This window comes from Brassica napus, chromosome C4 (genome assembly GCF_020379485.1).
Source record: "Brassica napus cultivar Da-Ae chromosome C4, Da-Ae, whole genome shotgun sequence".
In the NCBI taxonomy this organism is placed as follows: domain Eukaryota; kingdom Viridiplantae; phylum Streptophyta; class Magnoliopsida; order Brassicales; family Brassicaceae; genus Brassica; species Brassica napus.
Window position 1 is genome coordinate 48,711,726 of NC_063447.1, and position 12,512 is coordinate 48,724,237.

General features: G+C 29.9%; 1 protein-coding gene across 3 annotated transcripts; it reads left to right on the plus strand.

Moving 5' to 3' along the window:
* The first annotated feature begins 2,030 nt into the window (after window positions 1-2,030).
* On the plus strand, window positions 2,031-5,356 carry LOC106392133 (serine carboxypeptidase-like 13). 3 transcript variants are annotated; one of them, XM_013832911.3, is made up of 14 exons: window positions 2,031-2,375; window positions 2,453-2,598; window positions 2,682-2,758; window positions 2,844-2,966; window positions 3,058-3,160; window positions 3,282-3,319; window positions 3,456-3,557; window positions 3,679-3,765; window positions 3,855-3,923; window positions 4,369-4,440; window positions 4,528-4,649; window positions 4,743-4,856; window positions 4,942-4,999; window positions 5,091-5,356. In XM_013832911.3, exons 1-14 carry the CDS (start codon window positions 2,251-2,253, stop codon window positions 5,175-5,177), a joined length of 1,323 nt encoding a protein of 440 aa, XP_013688365.2. In that variant the 5' UTR covers window positions 2,031-2,250; the 3' UTR covers window positions 5,178-5,356. The 3 variants fall into 3 exon arrangements, 2 of the variants coding, with proteins under 2 accessions (XP_013688365.2, XP_013688364.2); XR_001278711.3 differs by having other exon boundaries at window positions 2,032-2,375; window positions 4,784-4,856; window positions 4,942-4,987; window positions 5,087-5,356; XM_013832910.3 differs by having other exon boundaries at window positions 2,038-2,375; window positions 4,942-4,987; window positions 5,087-5,356.
* The last annotated feature ends 7,156 nt before the right edge of the window (window positions 5,357-12,512 follow it).

Genomic DNA, 12,512 nt, shown 5'->3' on the forward strand with positions numbered 1-12,512 from the left:
ATTAGACAAATAACTCAGATTCCACGTCATATGGTGCGACGCACCAGTATCAATAATAAACTCTGCATATTTTTTCTTACCATTCAGCTTTTCACTACTCTCTGCATTTTCTGATTTTTGAGATGACAGAAAACTGAGAAGAGCAGTCCATTGATCATCGTTAAGTTGCGGAAGAGAATGACGATCGTATGAACTTTCCTTCTTTGCTGAATTTGCTGAGACGTGAGGCATTTGTGCCATGTGGGCACGTCCATAGGTTCCGCGACCTCCACTGCGGCCTGCTGCACCACCTCCACGTCCAAACCTTCCATGACCTCTGCCTCCTCTTCCTCTTTCACTGAAGTCTCTGCCTCTCTCACCCCAATACTCAGGATAGCCTATCAACTGATAACAATCTAACTTTGTGTGTCCAGTCTTTCCACAATGCCCACACACCGTCTCTTTTGAGGCAAAGCGGTTCCCTGGATTTGCTGAAAATCCAACAACTTCAGTTGGAGTCTCCCTGTTCCGTGCTATGGTTTGCTGTCGCTCTTCGCGAACAATCCGCTGATACACTTGTGTGAGCTTGGGAAGTGGCTCAATGCTTGTTATGGTAGAGCGCACTGTCCCAAATCTCGTTGTATCCAAGCCATTCAAGAATGTATTTGTCTTCTCTTCATTCCTATCTTCCTCCAGTTGCTGTGCAAGTTCTCCACAGCTACACGTCGTGATCGGTTTATACACCGCTAGTTCATCCCACATCTTCTTCAGCTTTCCATAATACACCAAAACAGAGTCTCCATCCTACCTACAGTTCGTTATCTCACCTCGCAGCTCACTCATACGAGGTCCATTTCCAACAGAGAACTGTAGTTTAATATCCTCCCACAGAGAATATGCTTCATCCACCATTGAGATCAAACTTTTGAGTGTTGGTTCGACTGTATTCATGATCCATGCCACCAACATCGAGTTCACTACATCCCACTGCTCTATCTCATCCTCCTTTTCTGGTTTTGTTAGTGTTCCGTCAATGAAACCCAACTTTCTCTTGGTGCGCAAGGCGTTCCGCACATGCTTTGCCCAATCCTCGTAATTTTCTCCCTTTAGTTGAACCGTCGTGATCACGTTTCCTGGTCCATCTGATGGATGAAGGTAAAACGGTGACAGAGTTTTCTTCTCCATCCCTATCAACATACCAGCGCCGCTTTCCGCAAGCCCTCCGTCATCTTTCTTTGTCCCCATCTTTTCTTTCTGTAAAATTTTCTTCTCTTTTTTTTTCTGGTTAATTCTCTATGAACACTTGTGGTTCTGATATCATGTCAAAGAGAGAATACAATCTCGTGCCGTCTTATTAATTTCACAAAAGGTTTATATACATAAGAGGGTAAGCCCTCGTATCATCTCCATATAAGAAATATTCACATATTGAGAGATATGATTAATATATTATACGATATTTATATATGAGTCTTCAATAAGCTGCATATGTTCTTCCAGATCGTATCATAAAGTTGATTTGTCATTTATTTTTTAATGCGTCTTTTTGTTTTGTTGGGTTTTCTGATGCTCCATTTTGGAAATTTTTTTTTTTTTGGGTTTTTTATTCCAGATTTATATTTTAATACGGATTATTTGTGAAATAGGCAAATAAAAAAAGTAGTTTTTAAGTGAAAGGTTAAAAAAAATATAAGAAGAGAAATGAAGATAGTGTGTTTTTAGTTAGATAGTGAATTTGAGGTATTTAATGTATATTGGGACAATTTTCTCTGTTAATAAATCTAAAGATGACAAAAAAAGATGGCCTACGGGTTACAGTCTTACAGAGATATTTATACAAACATGTGGCACTGCTTTGAAAAAAAAAAAACATGTGGCGCTGCGAGCACGGACACAGTCATTATAGACAAAAGCCACCTGCCTACACTATTTATGGTGTTAGTATCTTGATTTTTGTGCTACATTTAATTATATATAATATATATATATATATACAGTGAGAGAGACGCATGCAACACTAAAAACGTGGTTCTTGTCATCGTACACAAAGAAATTTATTGTCATGACCAACTCTGTTCTTGCGCATTAAAAATAAAAATAAAAACTCGAAAAGCCCAGGATAAGATGTATGAAGTCTAAAACAAAGTGATTCCGGACTTCTTTATTATTGTTGACTCTAATCAGCAAAACATTATCTTTTTCACTTTTGGTAATTAGAAAGATCATTTTTATTCGTCTCCCCCAAAAGGTATTTAGAAACTAAAAGAAAGAATGAGTTTGACTCTTAAGCTAATAACTCTGCTTCTACTTGCCTTGAGTCACCATGCTGAATCTGGTTCCATCGTTAAGTTCCTTCCGGGGTTTGAAGGCCCTCTTCCTTTCGAACTTGAAACCGGGTTCGTAAATCATGTCTTCTTCTTTACATTGGTATTGTGAGTTTGGAGTTAGTAATTAGTCTCTCTTCTTGATGTAGATACATTGGTGTTGGTGATAAAGAGGACCTACAAATGTTCTACTATTTCGTTAAGTCTGAGAATAATCCGCAAGAAGACCCTCTTCTTATTTGGTTAACAGGAGGACCTGGATGTTCTTCTCTTTTCGCCATTCTTTTTGAGAACGGTGAATTTACAATATTATTTTCTGTTCTTTTTCTCAAAACATTATTTTTCAATGATGAAGTGGAAAAATAAATACATGTATAGGGCCTTTGGCTTTGAAGTTCGAGCTTTACAATGGAACTCTCCCTTCTTTGGTCACTACTACATATTCATGGACAAAGGTAGCAGAAAGTATACTCATATATATGTCGATAAAAAATAACGAATGATTTTTCTTGATCTATATTTTTAAAAATTTGTATTCAGATGGCCAACATAGTATTCTTGGATCAGCCTGTTGGTGCTGGCTTCTCCTACTCAAGAACTCCACTTCTTAATAAAGTTAGTGATACAGGTGAAGTTAAGGTCATCCATGAGTTTCTTCAAAAGGTAAAATATATGTAGAACAACTTGATTGTTTTTTGTAAGTATTTGTCTTGGCGCATTAAAGCTTAATTGTTATTTTCGTTTTTTGGGGCAGTGGCTAAGCAAGCATCCAGAGTTTTACTCCAACCCATTTTACGTTACCGGAGATTCTTATTCCGGTAAGATTGTTCCGCCACTCGTACAAGAAATCTCAAGAGGTATATTTTTTTTAATTCATATCAATTAATCCCCACACACTTTTATTTGTATATTATTTACTCACTTTCTGTTTAATCATTTTTCTCTGACTCTCTAACAATATTAGACACCATGATGCAGGGAATTATATATGTTGCAAACCTCCCATAAATATCCAGGTCACTGATATTTAATTGCTTCTAATATTATGTATATATATATATATATTCTTTTTTAAAAGTCATTATTATTATTATTTTATATAAATTCTGAAAATTAAAGATTGTGACAATTGTAAGTTTTTCTTACAAAAAGGGTTATATCCTCGGAAACCCTATAACACAAATTACATCGGAAAACAACAGTAAAATTCCATATGCTCATGGGATGGCATTAATCTCGGATGAACTCTATGAGGTATGGTATATATGGTATTTCTTAGTGTTAGATCTATATCCTTACGAACCGAATATCATTTCTTGTTTTCTAAGCCTCACATGATATAACAATGTTCGGAACTTCTCTTTTTTGTTAGCAGTCGCTGAAAAGAATCTGCAAAGGAAATTATGAAAATGTGGGTTCGCGTAACACAGAATGCTTAAAACATATCGAAATTTACAACAAGGTACACATTCTGGAAAGACTAATGTAGGTAATGTTCAATATTCTATCGGGTAATAGTCATTACTAATTAGGTTTTTGGTTGATTTACAGTGTACTGACAAACTAAACACATACCATATATTATTACCAGATTGTGATATGACATCTCCTGATTGCTTTGTAAGTCATACATCTTTCACTCTTCTAGTGACCGCGGTAAAAATGATTGGGAGAAATATTTACAGAGAAATTCAAATATTTAAATAAATATTCCGCTTACAACAGAGACTACAGAGTGACAATGATCTATGTTATATCCGTTTGGTGTTCATCTTTACCCCTTGACAATTCAACCATATAGAAAAATATGGAAAGATTGAAGAGAAATTTTTTCAAAAAAAAGATTGAAGAGAAACATTTGTACAACTAGTATATAATAATTTGATAATTTGTATTATTTTAACTACATCAAATTTTTTAATTAATTATGATTAAAATGTGTAATGTTGACATAGTTATAAAACTAAGACGAAACCATAAGTAAATTTATATGTTGACATAGTTCACACATATATGTCACTTTTATGATATTTCAAAGAAACATAGTTACAAGGTTGCTTTGCAGCTATATAACTACTTTCTCCTTAACAAGTGGGCTAACAACGAGAGAGTTCGCAGAGCTCTTCAAGTCACTAAGGTGTGTACCGATATATTAATATGTGCTGATTTAATATGTTGACAAAAAAAAAAAATTAAAATCTAAAGGATGGGTCTATGTTTACAGGGGAGTATAGGTGAATGGAGGCGATGTAATTATGATGTCATTCCGTATAACTACGACATTCAAAGCACCGTACCATACCATATGAATAACAGCATTAGTGGCTTTCGATCTCTTATCTACAGGTAAGAGTTAAATCTGTTTTCTTCACTCCATTCACTCTTACGTACAAAATATATACCAGAGATTATAAGATTTGTGCGGTTTATGGTGATAAGTGGTGATCATGATATGTTGGTGCCTTTCATTGCAACTCAAGCATGGATAAGGTCTCTCAATTACTCCATCGTCGATGACTGGAGACCTTGGATGGTAAACGATCAAATCGCTGGGTATGTCATTTGTTACTTGGTTTTACATTGTCTTATAAAGTTATCTTTGCTTTTTTTAGATTTGCTTCTTCCTTTTTCGTAACAGATATACGAGAAGTTATGCCAATAAGATGACATATGCTACTATCAAAGCAAGTTTTCTTGTGTCAACTTAACATTTTTGAATTCACCTGGATAATTTTCATTACAGTGAAATTGTTTATTAATTGTTTTGAACTTTTCCATTACAGGGAGGTGGACACACGGCAGAATATAAACCAAACGAAACATTCATCATGTTCCAAAGGTGGATCAGTGGCCAGCCTTTGTAATAGAGGCTAATGGCCTTACGGTATGATTATAAAATATAGATATGCAAGTTTGTAACATAAATACCGATCCGGCTTCCAGGATTTGAAGATTAAGGGTCCGATTGGTGTTAAGGCTTTCAGGGTTTTGTGGGATTAGAAAGTTTCTAAAGTTTTTTTTTTATCAATCAAGCTTTTTTTTAAAAATAATCATTCTAAATTCATTGTAAGTTTCTCTCTTTTTTTGTGTTGTTTTTTTTCTAAATCCAACAATACGTGACTTTTGCAAATTTTTTTCCATTTTTTTATATTTTCACTAAAAATATTTTTTTTCTTTTCTTTTTCTCTTTGTAACTAATAAGTTTTGTAACAATTTTATTAAAATTTAAGATTGACAAATTAATCATTCATTTTTTTTTCTTGTTCATTTGAGATCCATATTGTACTACTTTTACAATCATATATATATTTAAACTATTAATAGTAATATAATTTTACTTTTTAAATATTATTTCATACTTCTATAATTTTAACTACCAATTTTATTTTAATAAAACTTAAACTAACAGCCAAAGTCTTAACAGCCAAAATTCTAAAACCAAAACCTAAAGCGAAAGTACTTACTAATCAGACTTTCAAACTTTACCTCATTCATATATACCTTATTTACAAAGACACCTCTTACATACATATTAAAGGAGAAGCATTTTCAATAAATATGTTCACACACACATTGACATGTATCAGTTTCACAATCATTTTAACTTTAGAATGTTTATGTGTCAGTTTCACAGCCATTTAGAAATTTATGCGTTCACACATTAATTTTTTTAACTCTATCGTAAATGATTTAATGTGTTCACACACTATTTTTTTAATCAACTCATTTTCACTTTTCGTATTTTTAACCTTTGTACTAGTGAATTGAAGTTCTTTTCGGAAAATAACTGAATAATATCATTGTCGAAAGAAATAAAATACAAAATCATTAAGATTCAACATCAACTAAAATGCCAGAATGAGAATGTTTTTAAAAATTGAAAGCTCTGGTATCTTGCCAAACTTGGTCATGGTTAAGGTTTATGCATACAAAACCAACAAATAATTGTGATTGGTTATGAATTAAAAAAATTGAGGTGAAAAACGACACGTACAAAGCTGGATCTTTAATTTAGCCAAGTATTGTTTTTCTTTACAGAGTTTTCATATCAAACCAATAATTAGAAATATAATCAGATTGTTAGAAAAAAAATTAGAAATCAGAAAAGCTTTACAAGAAAATAAAATGCGCGAAATCGATTGAAAAACATAATTCATGTACCGAGTAAAGAGATCATATTATTTTCGACGTAACTCTAATCTATTTCACTCGAATGTATCATATTTTTATTATATTTACCAAGAATTTTCTATAAGAAAGTAGACGTTATTGGTTAATTTTGTAACATGCCCAATGACACGACGCCCAATCATTTTTATTGGTATTCATAAAGTATGGTCCAATAATTATGTATGTAAAATAAGTCCCACATATTAGTTTTACATTTATTTATTTTTGTTTATACTAGTCGAAGAATAAAATAAGTCTGGGTAAAATATTTGGTTCTGAAGAACCGAACCGAACTTGATTTGTAAGTAATACTAAACACAAACTAAATTTTAGTATCCGGATAACCAGACTCGAATCCGATCAAAATTGAAATATTTTGGATACCAAAAATATCTAAAACACAATTATATACTTAAATATATTAGTTATTTTAAGTTTTATATCTATTAGATATTCATTAATATGAAAATATCTAAAATAACAAAATATGTTCAAAATACTAAATATATTTTATATTTCTCCTTCGAAATATTTAATTTTAACTATTTTTACGTAAATTTAAGTATTTAGTCTTACATTATTCAATTTTTTATGTTTTATATTATTTTTATTTTCGGATTTTGAGGATTAAGTATATTTGGATTTTTGTTAAAACATGACATAATTAAAATATGTATCCAAACTCGAACCTGAATCGAACCTGCAATGATTCAAACCAAATTCAAATCAAAATTTTTAAATATCTGAATCATATTTAAATTTCTAACTCTAAAAATTTTAAATTTGAATAGATCATCTCAATCTGAATGAATATCTGACTATCATCCCTTGAAAAACTATACGACAAATCTCTTATTACAATCTAAAATAAATAATTTAATCAATTATATCACTCTGCGCGCGGCGCGGATTACTACCTAGTATAATATTATTAGGTGACATGCTCTATAGTAATAACTAAATTTTATTCCGCGCTTTAAAAATGCGGGATAACTTTTTAATTAATTTTTCGGTTTCGAAGATACTACAATGTTTTGGGTTTGGAATTTAATATTTGAGTTTTGACGTTTATAACCCAATTTTTAATTTATTTTGACGTCTCATATAAGGTTTTTGTCTCGTATTTTAATATATACTTTAAAGAGTAAAAGTAATTATTAATTTTTAAAATAGTATTGATTTACTATATAGATTGGTCATTTGTTTGTGTTAAAACATTTTATTGATTCAATGTAGAATTTTTTTATTTCCAAAAATATATTAAATAAAAATTCAAATGTGTAGATACTTTATATATTTTGATGTTCCAGTGTGCACATTTTTAGCTAACAAATACATTATTATCATGCACAATTTTCAATCTATAAACTTTATATTTTTTACCAACCTATAAACTTTTCAATCTAATCCGTACTTTTTAATGCAAAATAATTCTTTCTAAAGTATATTCAAATATTTGTTATATTTTCAAAATATATAGATTTGATTGTGAGTTCTTAGATAAATAAACCCTAAAATATGAGAATAATTTTGTTATTATTTTTAAAATATTAGATGTACAAATATATCGTGTGATAGTTTTAATATAAAAATACATTAAATTATGAAGAATTTTTTTTAGTTTAGCTTAATATTGATGTTTAAGTGTTAATATATTTATACTATGTTATGTAGATAGAAAAACCAAAAAAAAAAAAAAAATTAATACGTGAAAGTTTTTATAAAAAAATTGTTATGTAGATAGTGTTTACGTAAATATTTAAATCAAATTATAATTTATAGTATATTATGTGGCTAGTTATTACATAACTATCTAATTCTAATAATGTATGGATTTTGTGGGGGTATTATTAAGTATAATATGTTTAATTAAATATATATAAATCACTCTATATATACAGATGTGAACCGAAGGTGAGTAGGAGATAACAAATGGAAAATATATAGGTTATAGAATATTCTGTTACTTAGTTTAAATAAAAATAAATATTAATTTAATTTAAAAATAATGGCATCATTATAAATTCTTTAAATAATTAAAGGACATCAAAAAATCCGATGCTTTAATAGTATAGATAAACAGTTTTATATTTGGTATATATTTATACTATTATTGTGAAGTGATTTATATTAATAATATCATATTTATCTATTATATTAGATTATTAATTATAAATTAATATAAAAATATTGTCAAAATAAAGGCATATTTAAAATAAAAAGAAGATAAGTTTTATATACTGTGTTGTTATCTGGAGATAATATTTTTTATTATAAAATTTAAAAGTATGATATAAAATAATTTATAATTGAATATTATTCAAGCAAAAATAATTATATAAAGATAATTTTAAAATATTTCTAATATATAACTATTTTTAAAATTTCAACACACTAACATGCATGTATATTTTTATGAATCATATAAATATAATTTAATTTTTAATATTTTTTTGAAAATAATTAAGAACTAGTTATGTTGTTTTAGAATTAATAAATTATTTATTAATAAACATTTGTGACAAGATTTTGCTCGCTTGTCGGGCAAAACACCTGGTAGTAAATAATTTGGTTGAAGCCATATGCTTGGTTTGGTTAAATATATTTATCCAAACAAACGTATATACTATTAATATAGAACTAGGAAAAAAAATATTGTTATGCATAAGTGATTTACTATGTCGAATCTATGTTCAATTGTTTTTGAACACGGATCAATTATGTTATTACAAACTATGAGAAACATTATATAGACGATATTATAGCCGAAAATTCTACCTTTCTTATGAGAATTTCCGTCTGACTGAATCGCTTTGAACCGTCATGTGAGATCCGTTCCTAACGGTACATCTTGCCCATGTCAAAAATTTCTTGTAAATCTTTTCTCAGATAATTAAAATCCGGAACTCCTGATGTAGAAGTATTAGTGAACTTTTGACGAAACCACTATAAGGGGGATTTCACAGATCTATGTTCAATTAGTAAGGCGAATAGTTAAATAGAAATGTAAAAGTTGTAATAAAACATTTGAAAATTGGCAACTTATGTTTTGTAGGTCAACTTTAATAATAAACTAGGGTCGGCCCCGCGCACTTTGACCAAAAAACTTCGATTGTTTGTAATTCTAATGGGTCGTGTTCTTGTTTAGTTCGGAACAGTGGTTTGAATTATTAGTGGGATTTATTGTCTATTCATGTTTTAAGTGCTCATTTGAAGCGCGTTATACTTATAATGTTTAGTCTTTTGTTTGCAATTATAAATAATACATTTCTTACAAAATAGTTTTTATAATGATAAAACAATATAATTTTAAAGATTATTTATTTTGTCTAGTTGAACATTATTTTGTGATATAAATTTATGTAACCCGATGTTTGATATATAAATATCGTTAATTTTATATATATTTTTTTTATAAGATATTGCTCATATTTTATAAATCCAATAAGTTTATGTAATTTGGATATATTATACATAAATTTATTGTTAGTTTTATATGAAAAAAATGTTAAAAGATGTTCAATAAGTAACTTTTTTACTTAAGAGTTTGGCTAACTAAATAATATTACATACATTTTATAGTACTATTTTTTTTTTTATCGTAACATACTTTAGTATTTGTTTAGATAACTTTTGATCAATAACATTTTTCATCATTTACATTTTTATGAACTTTTTATTGTTAAAAAAATTTATGTTTTTGATATTGATTTATTTGTGTCAAATTAAGTTAGAAGCTTCAAAATTGTATTGGGATAGTTTCTTCCATATATATGTGTAACGTAACTTTGATGATATATATTTAGCTATAACCGCTAATAACGAACCGGTTCTCTTATAATTAAGTTCTAATTATTTTGCAAATTTATTTCATCATATTATCTTTTTATTTTAGTTTGTCGTGTGTCTGTATATATAAGTATCCGGTTTTCTTAACCAAACCTGGTATAATTGTTTTATCAAAACCAACTTTATCTTGCGTGTGTTTAAAAGTAAGCAAAACCCTTTTATTTTATTTTGAGTCATAGAGGGGGAGCCGCTTTGATCCTCTTCTTACCCAAGCCTCTCTTCTATCTAAATTCTAATCACCATTGTACCTCTCCTCTTCTTCTCTTATTCTTTCTTCCCTCCTTTCTTCTATCTGTGTGATCTCCGGTACGTTTAGTGAAGTGAAGAGGAGCGACCAAGCAGGAGCATTGTCGCGTTTGTCTACAGTTCACATCGCTACAAGTCACCGGTCACCGGAGGAGGAGCCTGTGTCATGGGAAGCCATTGTTGATGTCCCTAGTGGAGTTACAAAGTGGGCCCAATAGGTGGAGAAGTGGAGAAGAGACAAACGGAACCACCGTCATCAACCGTAAACTTTATGCGTACGGTTAAGTTTACCTTCCTCCTTGTTCCTTGTTCAGCAATTATTATTAGTCTAATACCGAGTAACCCTAATCAACAACCCTAATCAACGAAACTCTGCGGATCAATAACATAACGGCTTCATGCCGGATAGGCTGGATATCGTAAATACAATACGAAGCCCAAAACTTGAGACAACAACTAAAGATGAAATGGGCTGGATATCGTGAATACAATACGAAGCCCAAAACTTGAGACAACTGGGATGATTGGTAAGTGCTGTAGCTTTATATTTTTTGCTGTAGAATTTAATCTGTAGATTTATTTGCTGTAGCTTTCCTTGCCGTAGATTTCTAAAGCACTAATTTTTTGCTCTGAAAATAAAGCTCTCTACAGGCATATTTTGATTTTGCAGAGATTTTTTTGTTGTGAGTTTTTTAAGGAAAGCAAAGCTCGATTGGTTGACATATATAGTTGTAGACTAAATTTTGGTTGTCCAGAGCATCTACAGCCCCAACCAATCATCCCCAACAACTAAAGATGAAACTTAGTAGGGGTTATTGGTTGTTGTATTTTAATGGATTTGAAAATCCGAACAAAATCTAATGTTATTGGTTCTATGATTTTCAAATCTGTATTAAAATCATGTGTTATTGGTTTAATGATTCATAAATTCTGTATCAAATCAAGTGTTATTCAATCGTACGGATTTACTAATATATTTGATTTTATAATGGATTTGAATGGATTTGTTTGGATTTTTTAGTTAAAAATACAAAGACTCAAATCCGAGAGAAAACCTCCGGATTTGTATATTTTACTTGGATTTATAAATACTATATGGATTTCTAAATCAATCAAAATATATAAACCAATAACACCCCTTACAGTTTAATTAACGTGGACAGGTGTCACAACCAGAAGAAAGTATTTGATGACATGGCGCTCTAAGAAGAGAATAAATCTCTACTTTATATTAATATATACTAGGACCGGTCCACCCTACGGGCGGGATATATTTTACGTGTGATATATATAAATATATTTTTATTGTATGTGTTTTATGTTAGCATTTGTAAGAGAAGTGTCTAAAATATATATGGTTTTTAAGAATGTTTGAGCGTTGAGAGATTATATACGTTAAGATTTATTATATTTGATTTTGATGGTTATGTCGATGTTAAAAGATTGTGGCGTATAACATATTATATAGGTTGGATGAGGTTTACATGATTCTCTAATTGTATGTTTTTATAATTCAAAATCCATGATTGACATTTGTTCATGTTTCTAACGTGTTTTGATTTGTAATTGTAGTTAAATATATTTTAAGATATTGCACCATTTAACTTCTTCTATTGTAGTTTTTGTTTAGTAAAAACACATTTTCATTTTCATTTTATGTGAATGTAGTTTATTTTTTCTAATAGAAAACTGAAATAAAGCAAAAAAAGCCATGAAAAACGAAGGGGTTTAGACTACAATGGTATGTGTGTTGGTGGTGATTTAATTTGTTTAAATGATGTGCATGAATGTCTCCAACTTCCTTACATATTTCAAATTTTGCTCCACTATAGATTATGTATAATTATTTATATATTATTTATAATTTAATTGGGAAATTTCAAAAGGATACATTTCCGTACTGAACATCTTTTAATGTTTTATAACTTTTTTAGAATTTTATCT

Excerpts from the sequence above, each read along its gene's own strand:
- LOC106392133 (XM_013832911.3), top strand. The coding sequence starts at position 2,251 with ATGAGTTTGACTCTTAAGCTAATAACTCTGCTTCTACTTGCCTTGAGT. Across the intron at positions 2,599-2,681 it reads CGCCATTCTTTTTGAGAACG|GGCCTTTGGCTTTGAAGTTC; the intron begins GTGAATTTACAA and ends ATACATGTATAG. Across the intron at positions 2,759-2,843 it reads CTACATATTCATGGACAAAG|ATGGCCAACATAGTATTCTT; the intron begins GTAGCAGAAAGT and ends ATTTGTATTCAG.